The sequence below is a fragment of the Pongo pygmaeus genome, chromosome 16 (genome assembly GCF_028885625.2).
Source record: "Pongo pygmaeus isolate AG05252 chromosome 16, NHGRI_mPonPyg2-v2.0_pri, whole genome shotgun sequence".
Lineage (NCBI taxonomy): Eukaryota > Metazoa > Chordata > Mammalia > Primates > Hominidae > Pongo > Pongo pygmaeus.
The window spans coordinates 54,348,176-54,367,619 of NC_072389.2; the positions used below are offsets into that span (position 1 = coordinate 54,348,176).

Consider the following 19,444-nt stretch of genomic DNA (forward strand, 5'->3'; position numbering starts at 1 on the left):
TAGTTTCTTGCTAGGCTAATGCTATCAACATAATACCACCTACCACTGCTGTGTGAAATGCAGCTGAAATAGAAGTAGCTAATCTGTTTCACTCCTCTTCTACTCCCACAACTTGGAAGGCCAAAGGATTTGCAATGACAATTTGCAGTGACATTAGTTTTAGACACTTACATTGGAACCCTGGTTATATGGCTATTACTCTGAAAGTTCTTTTGACTTTCAAAAGCTGTCTGATTGCGTTATCACTGTACTTTGAGATTAGGGTGGTCCATTCCACAAGGTGAATGTTACATCTGAGAACATTATTTTTGGATATATAATAAATTCACAAGTGGTTTCTTAGACGTTGCAGTCCTTAAATAGTTCATTTTAAAGCACCATAACAAGGCTTACAAAGCTTGGGAGAGAATATTTCTTACCCCATGTCTTTCCTTGGCTTAATTTCCTGCTTTAAAGTGTTTAATTTTATACTGAAGGAATAATTCCTAAGAGACATTTGTTTGCAACATGAATTGTTCCAGGTCAGATAATTAAACAGCTCAGGAGAGACCAGCTCCTCCATGAATGCTTCAAAGCATATAAAAAGGTAATCTTAAACATGGAAAATACTAAAATCCTTTCAAACCAAATGAACAAGATTTTCAGTACTTTAGAGAAGCATTCTTAAAACATTCAACAGATATTTCACAGAAGTATACATTTTTGAAGTACTAGATCAAGCATATATATTATAAAGTTACTGTGCTGATCTTGAGCATTGTAACTAATGTAACACAGTAAATACTTAAGAAGTAGATTATGTACTTTTTTTTACCAATAAGGAATGTGCACTTCCAGATAAGTAAAAAAAACCCTTGAGTATTTAAGCCTTACAGCATCTTATGACACATCCTGTACATATAATCAGTTCTCAATTACTAATTGGTGGAACTGACCATTTCAGGCAGACATCCTGTTACATTCCTAATCACCTACTACTTCCTTCCCACCTAGTGTTAGATCAAGGAATTTGTTACCTTTTATATTAGCTTATGATAAAATGGAGAAAGTTTATAATGCAACCAATTACGTAACACATTGCAAAACCAAACAACTTTCTATTTTCCATGTCATTGCTCCATTTCTTGAAATATATTTTAATTTTCTTCAGTGTTATTTAAAATAGATGCATAAAAATTTATTACTGTCATAAACAGTAAGGGATAGGCAAACATTTGAACAGAAATTAGGTACTCAACACTTGGCATTAACATGTTGCTAATAAGCATGCCAAAACTTTTGACAACTTCATGGGATGACGCTAGAGATTACTTTTTCTACTCTCTAAACTCCCATAAAATGGATGTACAATAAAACAACCTTTAGCAATTAATTTTAAAATGCCCTTACTTCAGAATTAAAAAATTACTCTGTATTATGTAAATTTGGACAGTCTTCCACATGAAACCTAGTCATAACACGCAAGTTACTGGTACACTGGTAATTCTTTTCATGGCATATGACATTTGCCTGTGTCAGAAATAAGTGATATTAAGTAAAATAGAAAACTGGAAAATTACTGTGATAAACTGGTGATGAATTTTGTACTCCCACAAGTATGTTTCACTTATTACATATGTATACATATGCACACAAAAAAGTTTTGGCCAGCTATTCATGTGGAAATTCTCAGCAAAGTTTGTAACTTTGCCAACATGGAACAAAGTTGCCCCTGAATAGTAAGTATTTAAGAAATAATTTTTTCTTTTTTCCTGTCACAGGGTTTTAAGGTAGACTTGGCATATACCTTTGATGCCATAATATTTTTAACTACTACAGGTAGTTTAGATATTATTATATGTGACACTAAAAAAGTAAAATTTTAGAGAACCACACAGTGGTTTCTTCTGAGACATTACCTAAGACAAATCTCCTTAAAATTCAAAAGCAAGTAAGTGATGCTAAATTTCAGCATTTTGAGAAACATGTAGAATCACTAGTTGACAGTTTAAATTTGTGATGCTTAATATAACACAAATCCTCCAAACGGCATTTAAACTCACATCTTAATGGCCCAAGAAGTTACTATAAATTTAATAATCTCGAGTTAAAGAGAACCTCCAATTTGTCTTCGTTACGAAATTTCTGCCAAATTCCTGCTTAAAACTGTATCAGGCCGGGCGCGGTAGCTCATGCCTGTAATCCCAGCACTATGAGAGGCCAAGGCGGTGGATCACCTGAGGTCAGGAGTTTGAGACCAGCCTGGCCAACATGGTGAAATCTCATCTCTACTAAAAATACAAAAATTAGCTGGGCTTGGTGGCAGGTGTCTGTAATCCCAGCTACTAGGGAGGTTGAGGCAGGAGAATCACTTGAACCCGGGAGGTGGAGGTGGCAGTGAACTGAGATTGCGCCACTGCACTCCAGCCTGGGTGACAAGAGCGAAACTGTTTCCAAAAAAAGCAAAAACAAAAACAAAAAAACCGTATCAAACAAATATAAATAGGATGCTGATTTGGGGGGGGAAAAAAAACCTAAACAATGAAAACAAAAAGAAAACCTCCAGAAAAAGAAAAAAAGAGGAAAATTTTAATTTTGATCACATAAATGAAGACCAAATGCCTTTTGTGTCACGTTCTGAAACCCGATACTCCATCTCTTGTTCTGGATAGTGTTCTTAAACACTTTGAAACAAAATAGTTAAATGTCAAATTCCTTTTTTTGTTATATACTTCAGTTCAAAATGTTTATCTTCTTCAAAATGCTAGAAATATTTAGTCATAAATCCCATACGAAGAATGAAACTCCCAGCTTTACTTGTGTATGTTCAAGCCTCACTTCAAAAATCTAAATCAAAAGAGAAATTTTCAGGTTTAAAAGTGACTAAAATAATATTTTTTAAAATCCTTAGTAAATTAATGATTACAGATCTCTGAGCTTCTTAAAAAGAGGTAAAGGGAATCCACTAGGCAAATAATTTTTTGTCTTATGGACTAACTGCCTCACCCATAGATTTAGACTGACACTGACAACACAAAAGTATACATACCTGTGTTTACTGAAGAATTATAACTATTGATTAAAAAAGAAAATTTCCCACAAAATTTCTACCATCATGGATATTTTAAATATTAAGAATAAGTTTTTCAGTCTAAGACAAACCTAAGTCTTACATAAGGTAACAAACAGTACCACCCACAGTATAGCTCATTTAAAATAGGCCTCACTTAAATATTAGGTTCTCAGTTTTCTTGAAAGATGTATCAGCCTGTAGTTAGAAGGGACTCATGTAATGAGAGCATTACTTAGTACATATATACTTATCTTTAAAAAGAAATCTTATGTTACATTAAGATGTAGAGAAAAGTATTTAATCAACTTTAATGTAAGAGCAAGAGTGAGTAATGGAAATCCAGCTCTTGTAGTAGACAGCATCTACTTGTGGCAGCCAAAGATTTCTTTGCAGTAACTTTTAGCTACGTTTAGGGATAAAAAGAAAAATGAGATGAACACATTACAATATGACGTAAACCACTGGTATGGCTTTCACAAAAGTGGAAAATATTTAATCAGTGAATAAATGCTACAAATTTGCCAATCGATTTTTAACTTCCCCTAAATTTATATTTTGATAAGAAATCTCTAAGATTTCGACTCTACAATATTTGATGCACAAAAACACAGAAAAATGTTTTAAGGGAAGAATAAATTATTTTAAGTTAGTCAGACTGTTAAGATATATTTAAAAACCTGTATTCCAGAACAAAAGTCACAGATGACTAACAGAAAAAAAAGAACGCACCTATATCTGGGTAAACAAAGCTATGTAATACACAATTACAATAAATTATTATGGTATAACTTTGGATACTGTTATATATTTAGCCCAGTTTTCCAAATAAGTGCATGCTTTCTCTCTAGAAAGTGGAAGATGCACTATTGTACAAAGCAAAGATAGCACAGGAGAACTGGGCACTGTAAGAATTGGAGGATAAAGGTTAAATCATTTCATTCAAATCTCTGAATTCTAATTCCATCAACTCAAAGTTAAGAAGGGCTTTAGCTTTCAAGGGTTATCACATGCATACATATTTGAATACAGGCACAAAAACTCATCATTTTTATTTGGATAACAAAGGGTCTCCAAATTATATTGAAAAATAAATCCTAATTAATATCACTCTTGTAAAAAAAGTTTAGCACACTTTTCACAAATGATTTATGTAAAAGAGAAGAAAATACACATAATTTTATAATATCTTAAACTCTTTTATTCCCTACCATAGACATTTTGTCTTTTGTTTTCTTTCCATTTTCTACAATTTCCAACTTGTACCTGTGTTTAATACTGCTTTAGTCTGCTAAAGACATTAACTGATTGCTTTTCTAAATCTAAGGATTATATATTTTTAGTATAAATATATATCACATATTTTCGTAAAATTTTGACAAAACCGAATAAGCATGCCTTGTTTTAAGTCCATGCTCCTTCCACTGTTTATAAAATCTGATTTAATGATCAAAAAATTCTTGGTTGTCACTCTTCTGTAACCACAATCTTCCTTCTGAACTGCCACCCAGTTTTTACATAATAATAACAAGCAATAGAAAAACCAAAGAAATTATGTTAATCTTAGTTCTTCCTTTCGACACTATAAAATAATGCGAACTTTTTAAAAAATGAAACAAATACATCCAAAACTCAATACATTCAAATGAGCTGAGTTCCTTTAAGGTAGTTACCTTGGAAGGCCACAGTTCATTCTCCTAAGTATACTGCCACTGCTCAAAAAACCTTTAAAACTCTTTTGGGATTGCTTTCAAAGCCAGTTATATACTTTCTGCATTACCTCAAAGTTAGGTGGAAGTTTTGGAAACTTTCATTTGGTGCCAAATAATGGTAACTAAAAATAATCAAGCTTCCTAATACTATATTTTTTAAAACAATGTATAATCATAAAATTTAGTGTGTGTGACAAATTAACTTTGAATGCAATTCTAAAAGAGTAAACTCAGCAGGTTTTGGGCAATGGTAGATTGCTGGCATTAGGAAATAACCTTCCAGCATGATCACTATGCAGAGTAACATTCATTTAGCTGTCTATGTTCTGGCATATTCGTTTAAAGTGAACATTCTGAGAGTTAGTATTCTTTTGAAAAGGAATATCACTCTTTAAAAAAAAAGAATGTTATTCCTTTAAAACATCACTGTCATAACTATGCACGTGTTTTGTTAGAAAGTAGTTCTCCTTACTCTATCAATAAAGACTACTTTTAAAAACTTGAAAGCAAATAACCAACTTATTTGCCCCCAGGCTTTTTAAAATCATTAACTGAAGATAAAATAATTTGAAATTTCAAAGGTACTAAAAAACAAAACAACTCCAAATGTAATAAAAACACATCAAGAACCAAACTACAATTTCTGAGCTGCACTGTTTATTTTGCTGCTTGAAACCTAAGTGACAGTATGCCACTATAATTATGGGGTTTCGTCTAAACCTTTACTACACTGCAGGTACAGAAATATACGGACACATTTTTAGAGAATTGACATTTTGCAAAATGCAGCAAACATTTTAATTTATACATGAGAAAAGGAAGTGTTCAAAAGGGTATGCATTTCAAGTTATTGCAGGTTATTTGTGAATTTCTGCAGGTAAAACATGTTTAAATTTAACCAACAGTAGCGTGTCAGTGTATTTAAAATCATGACAAAAATCTTCTCTCTGGTCATGTTGCCCATGACAAATTACTATGATGTTGTATGTATAGGGCAAGATGTCAATACAGCATAAATCCCATGGTATTTTGGTTTTCTTCTGGAGATTAAAGCTGTTTTTCTTGGGATAAATGCAGCAGCAAAACACAAACCAGTTGATCAAAAAAGCACTTCTGCCATAACTCCAATAATTTTCAGGACACATCAACCGACAGTAGTTTTGCCATTCCCAGTTCTTTTAAGGATTACATCTCTGCACTGTTGCCTTAAGGACGTCTGTAAAAGCTTGTTCTCTGTTAAGCCAGTTTACTGACTACGGCCTGGTTGAGAGAATTTAGTTGGTTGGTCCATTTATCTAGTGCAGTATATCGTGCACCACCCCTCTTCTGATGATCCAGTTCAAGGAGTTGGTTGACTTGATCAATTCGGCCATGAATAGTGCTAGAAATAAATAAATAAGATGTGTCTACAAAAGACTTTCATCAAGCACAGTTTCTGGACTAATGTTTCATAAAATACAGTATCAACAAATGCCAAAAAAAAAAAAGCAGCTGCCTACATTAAATGAGTTCAGTGTTAGTTCTAACTTCACTGTGTTATTCAAACTCTAGATAGAAACCAGATTTCAGATACTTTTCATCAGTTTCACTGAAAGAACCATAAGGCAAAGATTTATCCGATTAATCAAAGGCAAATATCACCTGTGAAGCTTTAAACAATGTACTGTTTTTAAGTAAGATATAATTTCAAAAATGTTATGTACCACATACCCTATACTTAAAAACATACATAAATACTATTCATTAAATAATTCTTTGGCTGTATATAATAAGAAATCCTTCTGAAAAATCATTTAGAACTTTTTCTGAGATGTGTTCAATATGCTCATTCATCAAAAACCATCACACATACATATATATCTCTTCTAATAGAAAACCATACCCGAGGGTGCTTTTTATGAATAATCAAGAATCCAATGGTTACCTTTGTCACTATTATTCAAAACTTATGGTACCAAATATTTTGTGATAAAAAATAGTAAAGTACTTACTTATCCAATATGCACTGCACCAGCAAGCTCTCCACATCAGCTACATCTATGTTTAACTCCTAAGACAAAAGACTTGTTATATACTAATTAACATTTTAAAGACTTCATAATTTTACATGATCATTCTAATTTTAATTCATTTCTATCACTTAAAGGAAAATTAGTGAAGAGAAGATAAGATTTTTAAACATATTTCATTATCACTTCAAAATATATCCGAGAACACAGGTGTGATAAAGACTTAAATTTTTAACTTCTGAAGCACATTCCTACAATTTTATTGTGGTTGAAGTTAACCCTTCATCAATTACATATTTTGGCCACTACTCTCCCCTACAATTTTCTCTGAGGCTGAAAGAATCTTTAAAAACAAATATAGTGATTCCTAATTTCTTTGTTACAATGTTAAGGTTCTTTTCTGTTAACTCAATTTATGCCAAGAAAACAGAAAAATTCACATTAAAAGTAAAGCCCAGTCCCAGCTACTCAGGAGGCTGAGGTAGGAGGACTGCCTGAGGTCAGTAGTTCAAGACTACAGTGTGCCACACTGTGCCTGTGAATAGCCACTGTACTCCAGTCTGGGCTATACAGCAAGACCCTGTCTCTTAAAAACATAAATAAAAAATTAAAAGTAAAGCCCTTAAGTTATGTTTAATTTAAAAAATATATTATTATAATAAAATGTTACCAAGTTAGAGTGACTCTTAAATGGAAGACTGGTATACTGCATTTATAACTATAAATTATAAACATCATTAAAATCTATGATTTTAATCTTTATAAGAAGCATTTGTTTGTAATATAAGAATGTAAGAATTTTTTTGTAATATAAGAAGCATTTGTTTGACAGTGGCAAAGAAAGTAATAGAATCCAGTTGGCAGAAAGAAACAGATATAAGTACCTTAGAAATAAAAGGAATATGTATTCTTGTGTAAGGCTTAATTAATTTTATAAGCACTTGTGTTCTGATGTTTCGCAAAAGCTCTGAAAGACAAAAAATTAAAATAACATTTAACAGTTTGTATGATATCTTTATGGATCATTATGTACTCCTAATTATCTTTTCAAAATATATCTTCCTGCTTGGCAAGGATATAAAGTGTTTAGATTTTAAAATACCTGGGTCAATGGATGTACAGTATGATCAGTTGCTGCCTATCCCATAATCTCTTGTTCCCACCTACTTGATTTTGTTGACGTTGAGACTCTACTAAAATATTATTTTGCCTTCTCAATATTACACTACTTATCATTTCCTCAACAGTTAATATCTTTAAAGAAGCTCTGATTTATACCTGCCAGCCAAGTTCCTTGTTTTAGACTCTCTCAAAACCTAGAGTACTATATTTTATATAATGCTTTTACAACTTCCTCCAGTTTTGTCTGTACAATAGTTCTTAAAATTTTTTAAAACCAGGTTGAAATTCATGTACAAAGATTCTACATTTTTCTATATCTATAAACTGCAGTATCATTCCAGGTTCATGTACGAACTTTTAAAATGTCTGTTGATTAAAAGAGAAAGGAAGATGGGGAACAGAACATTACTTCTGATGCATCTGAAATTTAGTTCCAAATGGTCATTTAAAAACCTTCAAATAGCTCCATAATAGGTGGGAAAATTGGAGCTATAAAAGATGTCCAAGAACAAAGAGATGATTGTAGTCTTTGGTAATTCAATATAACTTGCTAAAAATCTCATTCACTTACTGGTATGAAACCTTCACAATGTTACCTTATCTTTCATAGTACATACATCTTAGCATTATCTATAGCAGGATATTTTCATAGCTTTTGTTATTTGTCAAAAATAAACCCTAAAAATTAACTTTGAACCTAAGCATCAATAATAAACATGCAACAGCATCTATATTAGATTTTTTAAAAAAGGGACAGTTACCTTAAAATGGACATTATATATAAACTTGACTATATTAATATGAAATTGGCCAATTTCTTTAAAAGAGCTTCATAATTTTAAGGAATATCCCATCCAATGAGAGCATTTAGAAACATATCTAAACTTTGCAACAGACAGAAAGAAAACAGCTTAATGCCATGCAGCTTCATTAAGAAGCATTTGTTTGACAGTGGCAAAGAAAGTAATAGAATCCAGTTGGCAGAAAGAACATACCTTCAATGTGTTCTCTTATGAAAGGATCATCCATGATGTTGCTGTGATTTGTTTTTAGAATCTTTTCAAATTCAGTGATGTCATTATTCTGATAGGCACTAATAGAAAAATAAAAAGTGTAAATTATGTCAAACATGAAGAAGTTATGTATTAAATCACATAATCCAAAGATCCTGTTTCTCAATTTTCATATGCAAAAATCTAAATAATATTATACTTTCTGTCATGGAAATCACAGTTAAACAAGCACACATAACCTTCCGCCAAAAAAATATAAATTTCCTTTTCATGCTTTTGGTTTTTTAAAAGAAAGATTAAATAAATCTTCTTTTGGGGTTATATATTTATACATAGTTAATTAAAATCACCTCAATATCTTCTGTTAAAAGTTGGCAATAAAACATTTAACAACTATTTAATGTTTGATGTTTTCATATGAAATTGTGCATTTAACTCCTAATTGTTCATAATGAAAGGAACCAGGTTTCATGTACACTACATGAAGAAGTGTAGCCTTGTCCTTCAAATAAGAAAGTATATCCTCTGTGTAGGTTATTCAGAAAATGCAGCTTCCTAATTTTTATCTTCTAGAAAGCTACCAGCAACTGTCAAAATTTTCAAAAGGAACATTTCTCAATCCCCTGTTGCCGAAGGCCAAAGACTGATTTATATTCATAATTCTCTGAGGTATCTAGTATCTCCTCTTGAAATAATTCTGTAAAGCTCTATGGGAATTGCCAAAGGTGCTGAAAAGGAAGAATCCAACCTTCTGGATATGGCACCACTGTCTGCTTTATATATAAGACATTATCATCAGCTATACTGCACGCCCTCTGCTAGTGCTTCCATCTGTTGGGTCCCAGTGTAACTTCATGTTAGGGGCATGTGATTCAAGTGCTTCAACAGGAATTATTTTCCTCTAGTCTCCTGGCAACTGACTAGGAAGATAAAATTAGGAAGCATTACTTTCTTACCTACCCCAAATACATTGCTGTAATATACTATAGGAGGACATATTCAAGCATTGAAAACACTTGCACAAACATTTGTTTTATATTTGTATACATACATATTTTAATTGTAAGACATTCTTCTATTTCTTAAGTGGGGTTTCAAAAAAAACAACTTATACAAAATTGTGGGACACCATGCCTCACATCATATGGGTCAAAATTTACCATTAAAATAAGTTTTGAGTTCTAATACAGTGGCTTCGCTGGAGTAGTTGGATACAATAAATTTATAAATATCATTATATATTCTGATATAGGTCAGATAAAGGTCTGACAAATCAGTCCTTTAACCAATTTTAATGTACTTGGCCAATTTAATTTATATAAAATATCAATGTCTAGGGTAAAGCTTTTCCTCAATATTTCTTAGAGTTTTAAAAGTGTAAACTGCTGCTTAGCAATTTAACATTATAAACAACTTTGGTTCTTAGTTAATGTGACCAAATGTGAATGAAATAAACTATCTGAAATAAAGATGACATTTCCTTTAATAATGAAAAGCAACCTAATTCAAAAAACAAAATGAAGAAGTAAACAATAAAGAAACTGATTTAATGTGGTAACTTAAGGTTTTTAATTCCAAACTGTTCTTAGTCCCCCTAAAAAAAAAAAGTTTTTATTATTTTTATAGCCAAAATTAAGGTTAAGGTTTCTTTAAAAAAAGTTAAATGAGGACATTTTACACAGGAACTTTAGTATCACAAAATAAGCTATCTTCTCCAAGTATATACAATTTATATGTAGGTGACCCATAGTGTGCAGTCTAATAGTATTTTCTGTTAAATGAAAAAGTACTATAAATAGAACTTCTGGTCACCTATTTACATATATCTGCAAAAAAAAAAAAAAAAGTCCTGCTTCATGTCCCTAACTACATTTTTCCAGCTGTGGTAAAACTTAGCTGTACAACTTAAAATAAAAGACTTGAAGAAACTTAGTAAATTTCTTATACTTTTTTAATGAATAAAATCCACAAAAACCCTGGGTTCCATTTATTCTATGCCTGGAGGAAAGTTTCTCTTACTCACTAATTCCTTTTGCAAAAATGGGCCTTTTCTTCTAGGTTTTTTGTTTGGTCTTATCTTCCATAATTTTGTCAAATATTAATCGACTATGGTAGGTTCTTCAGTGGTTAACCATCATCACATCTTTCTCCACAGAATCATTCAATAAATCTTGGGTTTCTTACCAGTACGACCCTTCTGTCACCCCACACTCCACCTCAGAAAATTATCCATTGTAAACTTTTTTTTTTTTTTGAGACGGAGTCTTGCTCTATCACCTAGGCTGGAGTTCAGTGGCGCAATCTCGGCTCACTGCAAGTTCTGCCTCCCGGGTTCACGCCATTCTCCTGCCTCAGCCTCCCGAGTAGCTGGGACTACAGGTGCTCGCCACCACGCCCGGCTAATTTTTTGTATTTTTAGTAGAGACGGGGTTTCACCGTGTTAGCCAGGATGGTCTCGATCTCCTGATCTCGTGATCCACCTGCCTCGGCCTCCCAAAGTGCTGGGATTACAGGCGTGAGCCACCACGCCCAGCCTATCCATTGTAAACATTTTTAAAAACATTTTCATCTTGTCACTGAGAAAATATATGAGTAAAAAAATATGCTTATGCCGTCTTGTCTTACTGAAAATTCTTGACTCATCTTGGACTAGTTCGTAATTTCATTCTGGATTAAGAGAGGTATAGGCAGTATCATTGTGAAATAATGTTTTAAGACATCCACAATCAGTTTTCCACTGAAAGACACAGGAGTGTGCGTGCGTGCACAGACAGACAGACACACACACGGATAATAGGAAAACTAAGTAGTAGATACTTTATAAAATCTTGTGGCTACAGAAAACAGTGTAATAAATAACTTCAGAAGATAAAAATTCTACAAACTTTTCTAAGAAAATACAAAAGGGCAAATGTTGAATATTAACTGAGTTCTGAAAAGTTTTATCTCTCTCTCCTTTATGAACTGCTTTCAGGAAATTTACCTTAACTGAAATACAAAATCTTACCTTACTAAATTCGTCATTGCTAAAATTTCTGGATCATTTTTGTACGGCTTGGCCTAAATCCGGTAAAGAAAAAAATTAACTAAGTATATGTACAAAGAAACAACATTTTAAAAAAAGAAATAACATTTATTTCCAGATAGCTGATAAGAGAAATTAACAATTAAAACACACGTACCTCCTGTGAGTCAAATGGATTTATTCCCGATTTCATAAGCATATTTGCTAAGACCAAATATTTTAAGCAAGTGGTTCGTCTTGGACTTCCAGATTCATCATAATTCTTGAAGGCTTCAAAAAAGTCAGTGTGTGCCTTTTCAAATTCACCTTCCCTCAAGTGCATTTTACCACCACATTCTGTGAAGAATAAGACATGAGAAAGTAGGACATTTTCAGTTCTGTAATAACAAAACTGACCACCTCATAAATGCCAAATGAAAACTATTTTAGTGCCTTTCAGTTTTTAAATTCTATAACTTGAATAGTACTGGCCTCAAGGTATACACTGAAGTTCTAAAAAGCAAAAGTTTAATTAAAAACTTTGATATCTCCCCATGCCACTACCCACCCTCTCCAAACCAAACTTGCCTCTGATAACTCCCATAATCAGTGGATGAGGGATGGCAGACTTGATGTGAAGTGACTGTTCATAGAGTGCTTTAAGTTTTTTGTTATTTTTCTGTGCTGTGTACATTTGAATTTCCAAAGCATATATTTCTAATAACTGTGTACCTTTTTTCAGATCATCTTCTCCATCATCAGTCTAGGAAAGCAAATATTTAACTTTAGACAAGATAGAATTCAGACAGTAATTCTTATTTGCATTAGCCTGGAAATCTTACATTTATAATACTATTTCCATGTGACAACACAATACAAATTTTAACTGGGAGCTACAGTACTAAGAATACCACTTGTAATGGCCAAAAAGAAACTAATACATCCTTTCTACTTTTTAGTTATGAGATAAGGAAAAAGTAGCCAAAGGTTTTTTGTATAGTAGTCCTTCCTTATCCACAGGGAATATATTCCAAGACCTCCAGTGGATGCCTGAAACTATGTATAGTAGTATGTTTTTTCCTATATAGTAAGTCCTCATTTAACATTGTCGATAGGTTCTTGGAAACCATGACCTTAAGCAAAACAATGTACAATGAAATCATTTTTTCCCCTCATCAATGTGGTGTTGAACAAAACAACATTAAATCACAGTTTCTAAGAACCTATTAACAATGTTAAATGAAAACTTACTGTACATACATACCTATGATTAAGTTTAATTTATAAATCAGGTACAGTGAGACATTAACAATAACTGATCATAAAATAGAACACATAACAATATACTATAATAAAAGTTATGTGAATGTGATCTCTCTCTCTCAAAATATCTTATTTTCAGACCACAGGAAATAAGCTGACCACAGGAAACTGAAATTGAAGAAAGCAATCTGTGCATAAGGGTTGGGAGGACTGCTGTACGTATGAAATGTTTTAATGTTTATGTTTTTATCTAAGAGATCTATTATTGTCTTCCCCAAATGTTCACAACTGCTTTAGAACCACTTATTCAATTAAAAAGCCCTTCCTAAGTCCCTTCCACATGCCAGGCACTGGGTCTATCATGGGAAAATACAAAGTTAAAAAAGCCAAGGTTCTTGGTCTCAAAAAGTTCACACTCTAGTAGATTAATCTGTCAGTAGATAAATTACAATATAAGTGACAATGACTAGGTGAAGCATAAATCAAGTGCCTAGGAGAATTAAATAGGGACTAACTTTCCTAGAGGACGTCACAGGAATCACAAAAACGTGCTGACATTTGAGCATGACTTTAAAGTTGACCAACAGCCCACGAAATGTGGGCCATGAAAAATAGCAATATGATCAACAGGAAGATATTCATAAATATCTCACACTGACATACACTAAGCCAAAATTTATTGGGTCTTCAAACTTAAAATTCTGTTTAATTATTCACTAATCAATCATAACCAGAGTAAAACATACAATATACAAAACAATTTATACATCTAGAGTATCCTGCATCTTTCCCTGAACATACTTCCATCAAAGTACTAAGTAATATAATGCTGATAGCATTTACCATCCTGATAGCATTTTTATGTTCTTATAGCAAAACTTCTTCAAAGGGTTTTCTCAAATTCCTTATATACATACTAAAAGACCCTCCACCATTCAGAGATGGCTGCTCCAGCATTTCCATTTCATAGGGAACTGAACCTCCAGTTGATAATGCATCAGACTAAAGCATCCTAACAATGTGTAGATAAGAAATAATTCCTAAGTGACTAATCCGCTCTACAAAACAAAACTATTGAATATCTGCAGGTGATTCATTTAGAACAGTTTCTTGATCGTTTCTCCCATTCACAGAAATGACACATATATCATTAAAACAATACTACATGGTGGCAAGCGTGGGGAGGGGTTGAAAAAAAATAGTACGTGGCATTGGAAGAGTTTAAAAATATTTAAAGCAGTATTCCCACATTCAATTTAAACTAGTATTAAGTGATGCATTTGGTTAAGACAAAAAAGGGAATATAAAATGAAAGCCTGGTTAAAAAGTTATAGAGCCATTCTGTCCTGACCACATGGCTTTTCAAATTTAAAGTAATTAATTACAGAAAATAAAGAACTCAGTACCTCTGTCACAATAGCCATACTTCAAATGCTTGATAGCTACACATAGCTGGTGCTACCATATTTGATAACAGATATAGAACATTCCCAGTATCACTTAAAGTTCTGTTGGACAATGCTGCTAGGATTCATATAAATTGGAATATAAAAATATCTTTATTACACGTTTATAATATCCTGGCTCTGTTTTCATAGGGTATATAACTAAATATCAATATAATGGTAAGTATTACAATAGACCTGTTTGTTTATTGATACTGGTACCTCATTAGACAAAGAATAAAGATTGAGGGGCCAGGCATGGTGGCCCACACCTGTAATCCCAGCACTTTGGGTGGCTGAGGCGGGTGATCGCTTGAGCTCAGGAGTTCAAGACTAGCCTGGGCAAGATGGCAAAACCCCACCTCTACAAAAAAATACAAAAAATTAGCTGGGCACGGTGGTGTGCACTTGTAGTTCCAGCTACTTAGGAGGCTGAGGTGGGAAGACTGCTTCAGCCCAGGAGGCAGAGGTTGCAGTGAGCCAAGATCGCACCACTGCACTCTCCAACCCAGGTGACAGAGCCATACCCTCTCTCTCAAAAAAAAAGGTAATTTTATAACTTATTTTCTAAATTTTATTTTTTGGATAATGCTTAAACATCCCTAAACAATATTTTGAATATAATTATTGCTTATACTTTTTTTATTATGAAGAAATATTCAGAAAAAAATAAGGGAAAGCTACCTGGCACGACTGATGTAACTGGCGTAAAATTTTTTGAAGCTTTCCATATTCCTCTCGTTCTAAATATAATTTTCCAAGCTGCAAGAAAGCAAACTTATTAAAATCAAGATTTCAACAGAAGATGTGTATCTTTAGGAGACTTTATTAAAAACACCCACCCACTTTTCAAAAGAAAAGTGTAAGTATTATAATTGTTACCTTTGTGTTTGTCTTAAACCACAGTCTATCATTCTTAGCATCTTTCAAAGCTTCCAGTGTTGTTTCATAGAATTCCTGCAGTAAATCCATCTGACATAAAAAATCAGAATTCTATAATTGTAAACAGCAAATTTGTACCTGTTAATAAAGTTAATTTGAACAAACTAAAAGTGCATCTTTGAACTTTAATACACATAAGATACACTATCTGTATCTTACTGAATGTCTTCTACAGTCCAAAAAATTAACAAACTGAAGCAAAATACAGACCAAATTTATAAGTGCCATGATCTGTTGTTTTATAGAACCCAGAAAATATTTCCCCATATAAACATAGTGCTGTAAGTTTTCATGCTGTAATAGTAAAAACGTTTGGCCTTCCCAATCTAATAATTCATTCTGTATTTTACTTTTTAAAAAGCTAGTCAAGTAAAGCAGTGGGAGTGGAGAAGGAACACAGTAATCTGTAACTGGTTGTGCTCAATTAGCTGTAAATACCACTCCACTCAGATCAGCCACTCATTTTGTATTAACAGCAGTAAATGAAATGTACATAGAACTAGTTGTATTATTACTAACAGTGTATATCTTATTCACTCAACTCTTATTTGGAGCCTACAATGTGGCAAACACTAAGCATGCTGGTGAAGAAACAAAGAATAAGCTCCTTCCCTCAAAATTCTTCTATAAATGTGACTAAGTAACTCAACTGCATAGCTTTTAAGTCACTGGTAAACCATGGAGGTGGGTGGAGAGAAAAGTCTAGTATAATTTTAGCTATGTCTAATCACCACCAAATCACCAATCTGTGTGGCATTTTTTCATGGAAATCATTATTTGTTTTACATCTTGTTAAGTTCCCCTGCCCACCCTCTTCCCCCTGCTTCTGGCTTTGCCTTTGTTTGAATATCTAATTCTCTGCTTAACAGGATCAAGAAGAGGACTGTACGCGCAGGAAAATTTCACATTTTCAGAAAACACTATTTATGCATGACTGCTGATGGCATATTGAATAGAACAGAGTACCACCCACCCAATATCTGTTGTTACTTTCAAAAGACAAAAACCTTACATATAACCACACACAGAGCATGCAGTCCTGAAGTTTCAAAATCACTCGATTCCCTCTCCCTGCTCCAATTACTGGCATAATATTTACAAACAGCATACAAAATATGTTTTGATGACACTCGTTTTTAAGAGTTGGAAAACATTTTCCCACTTTAGGAAAGCTCCATGATATATAGCTTAACTCTAGAATTAGTGTCGTTAAGTGTTAATATTCTAACAAAACATGTAAGTTTACCTTCCTCTATTGGCATTACATAAAATTTAAATGTAAAGAGTACAAACTGCCTGAAAAAAATGACATCTAGTAGAAAAGACATTAAATGAGGCTGATTCTGATGTGAACATTCTTTGATTATGAGTACAAAAAGTATCAAATATTCTAAGAAATACTAAATGATATAGAGACTATATCTTGTACTCAAATATCACAGAGTAAGAGGACGAAAAACTAAAACTGAGGACTATACTGCTTACACGGATAAGGACAAATGATCCAATTAAAAATTATCTTAGCAAAAAAATATATAAAATAATCATTGGTTTTCTTAACAACCAAAATCTAGACTCATAATGAAAGCACTATCACTCCCAATACCTTCTTTAGTTTCTTTCATCAGTAGCTCTTCTTTCATTATCCACCCATCCTTTGCAGAAGCATTTACTGAGCACCTGTTGAGTAATGCCAAACACTAACTGATAAGAGCACAGGCACTTCTCAAAGATTTTAATATAACCAAATCCACACAAATAACCTGTGATTCTGTGTATTTAACACCTCAGAATGGCTAGCTAAAGTGCTAATGGAGTTTATTAGAGGGACCTGTGGTAGCAACTGTATAGGAGTCTAACATAAGCCTGAAAAGTTGTTTACAGATTTTAGTATCTGAAGGTATTATTTAAAGAGATCAAGCTGGAGTTATTACCTTTTACTATTATATGATCAGTAATATAACCAGGAAAATAGTACTTATCATTTTTAAAGCATACTAATAACTAGCGTTAACTACTTAAATAGAAGCTCTAGGCCTTTCCATCTATAAAGAACAAAGCCCTTACTATAAATAATAAACACATTGATCGTCCCAAGAGGGGAAAATTGAGTCTAACCTGTTTAGAAGTAGAGATATAATCAAGAATAGAATTAATGGATTTTTCAGAATAATTTCTTGTGACTGCACTCCGAATATAGGTCAATAGCTGTTTATATCTATTCATCATTTCTGGAAAGTTTGTCTGTGAGAAAAGAAAAATGAATTATCAGATGCAAATTTAGGTACTAAAATATGTACACATGATTAAGGTTATAGAATACACTACTACATAATGAAATGTAGTTCATATAGTTCCTAATATAGTTTTGTAAAAGAGGAACTATGTATGACAGGAACATTATAATTATCTTAAATTTGAAATGACTAGATTACTCAAACCAAATGTATAAAGTTAGCTTATGAAACAAGTACAACTGCTAAATTTTCCAAATTTCAGAAATTGTCATTGCACAACATATTTAAATCATAAAACCTACTAAAATATTCATAAGCCAAAACATACAAATAAAATCCAAGTTTTTTCTTTTTTTTGAGACAGAGTTTCGCTCTTGTTGCCCAGGCTGGAGTGCATGGCGCGATCTCGGCTCACCGTAACCTCCGCCTCCCAGGTTCAAGCGATTCTCCTGCCTCAGCCTCCCAAGTAGCTGGGATTACAGGCATGTGCCACCACACCCGGCTAATTTTGTATTTTTTTTTTTTTTTAGTAGGGTCAGGGTTTCTCCATGTTGGTCAGGCTGGTCTTAAACTCCCGATCGCAGGTGATCTGCCCGCCTTGGCCTCCCAAAGCGCTGGAATTACAGGTGTGAGCCACTGCACTCGGCCAAAATCCAAGCTTTCAAATGCCTTGGGTACCTGCTATGCAGGATATTAGCTATATTCTCCCCTGTAATTTTATCCCTTCCTCAGGAAGCTCTGCAATAAGAGTTACCTGTTTCTTTTCTCCCTACAACTGGCTGGTTATATATAAAATGTGAAATTAAACAATTTTTTCAAGCCTCAATACTCGTTTCAAGTCAAGAAAAGACCCCCCATCTAAGGTTCTACTCAATAGTAGATATAGTTAATGTTGTTATTCCTTGTATTTGTACTATTGAGGTTGTTCCAGGAAACAGGAAAGGTCTAAAAAATAAAGGAGTACTGAGACTTATTCTGGGAGAGGTTTACCATTCCTAAGTATATCCTGTAAGTCAATTTATGTCTAACCTTATAACCTGCATCCACAATCCTCATAATCTGCAATTGCTGTTAACCTCTCTTTTTACTGAGTTCTATTTTCTTTTTTTTTTTTTTAATCAAAGACATGAAGCATTGGTAGATACAAATGCTTCTTTCCTTGACTAATTGAACATATGTATTTATTAGGGTGAGGAATAAACTAATAATGCTGTAATTATCTTGCTTATGACAATACATTCTGCCCTGAGGCACAGCACGAAGAACAAGAAAACTTGAGAACAATCCCTGAAACCTTCTAACCAAGAATTGAATTACAATAAAGAAAACTGCAGAGGTGGATGGGACAAAAAAAAAAGGATAGAACTATGGGAAAAAAAAAAAAAAATATATATATATATATATATATACATATTAAAAAAACACTTCTGTTTCCAAGTTTCATGTGGGGGTAAATGATAGGTAACATCCTGTCAATGAGCTGCTAAATCCACATTACAGTACATATCTTGCAGCAAAAGGGAAATCAGAGAAATACGACTATCCTAACTTTGAAGCTGTATCTTGGCACTGAAATAGGAGTTTTGCAAAAAGTTACAGTTTTTGGCTGGGCTTGGTGGCTTGCTCCTGTAATCCCAGACCTTTGAGA

The 19,444-nt window shown here is 33.2% G+C and overlaps 1 protein-coding gene across 3 annotated transcripts in view; it reads right to left on the reverse strand.

Moving 5' to 3' along the window:
• Nucleotides 1–5,396: 5,396 nt before the first annotated feature.
• COPS2 (COP9 signalosome subunit 2) overlaps nucleotides 5,397–19,444 on the reverse strand; it is a 28,640-nt gene continuing 14,592 nt past the window's right edge. Inside the window, exons 4-13 of one of the 3 annotated variants that reach the window (XM_054451221.2) lie at nucleotides 17,678–17,803; nucleotides 15,500–15,610; nucleotides 15,302–15,379; nucleotides 12,498–12,672; nucleotides 12,088–12,266; nucleotides 11,913–11,965; nucleotides 8,888–8,985; nucleotides 7,655–7,737; nucleotides 6,753–6,811; nucleotides 5,397–6,142 (exon numbers count right to left, since the gene is read on the reverse strand). In XM_054451221.2, the coding sequence (XP_054307196.1) occupies nucleotides 5,998–6,142; nucleotides 6,753–6,811; nucleotides 7,655–7,737; nucleotides 8,888–8,985; nucleotides 11,913–11,965; nucleotides 12,088–12,266; nucleotides 12,498–12,672; nucleotides 15,302–15,379; nucleotides 15,500–15,610; nucleotides 17,678–17,803 (1,107 nt within the window). In that variant the 3' untranslated portion in view covers nucleotides 5,397–5,997. The remainder of the gene's footprint in view (nucleotides 6,143–6,752; nucleotides 6,812–7,654; nucleotides 7,738–8,887; nucleotides 8,986–11,912; nucleotides 11,966–12,087; nucleotides 12,267–12,497; nucleotides 12,673–15,301; nucleotides 15,380–15,499; nucleotides 15,611–17,677; nucleotides 17,804–19,444) is intronic. The other 2 variants (XM_054451223.2, XM_054451224.2) reach the window with 2 other exon arrangements.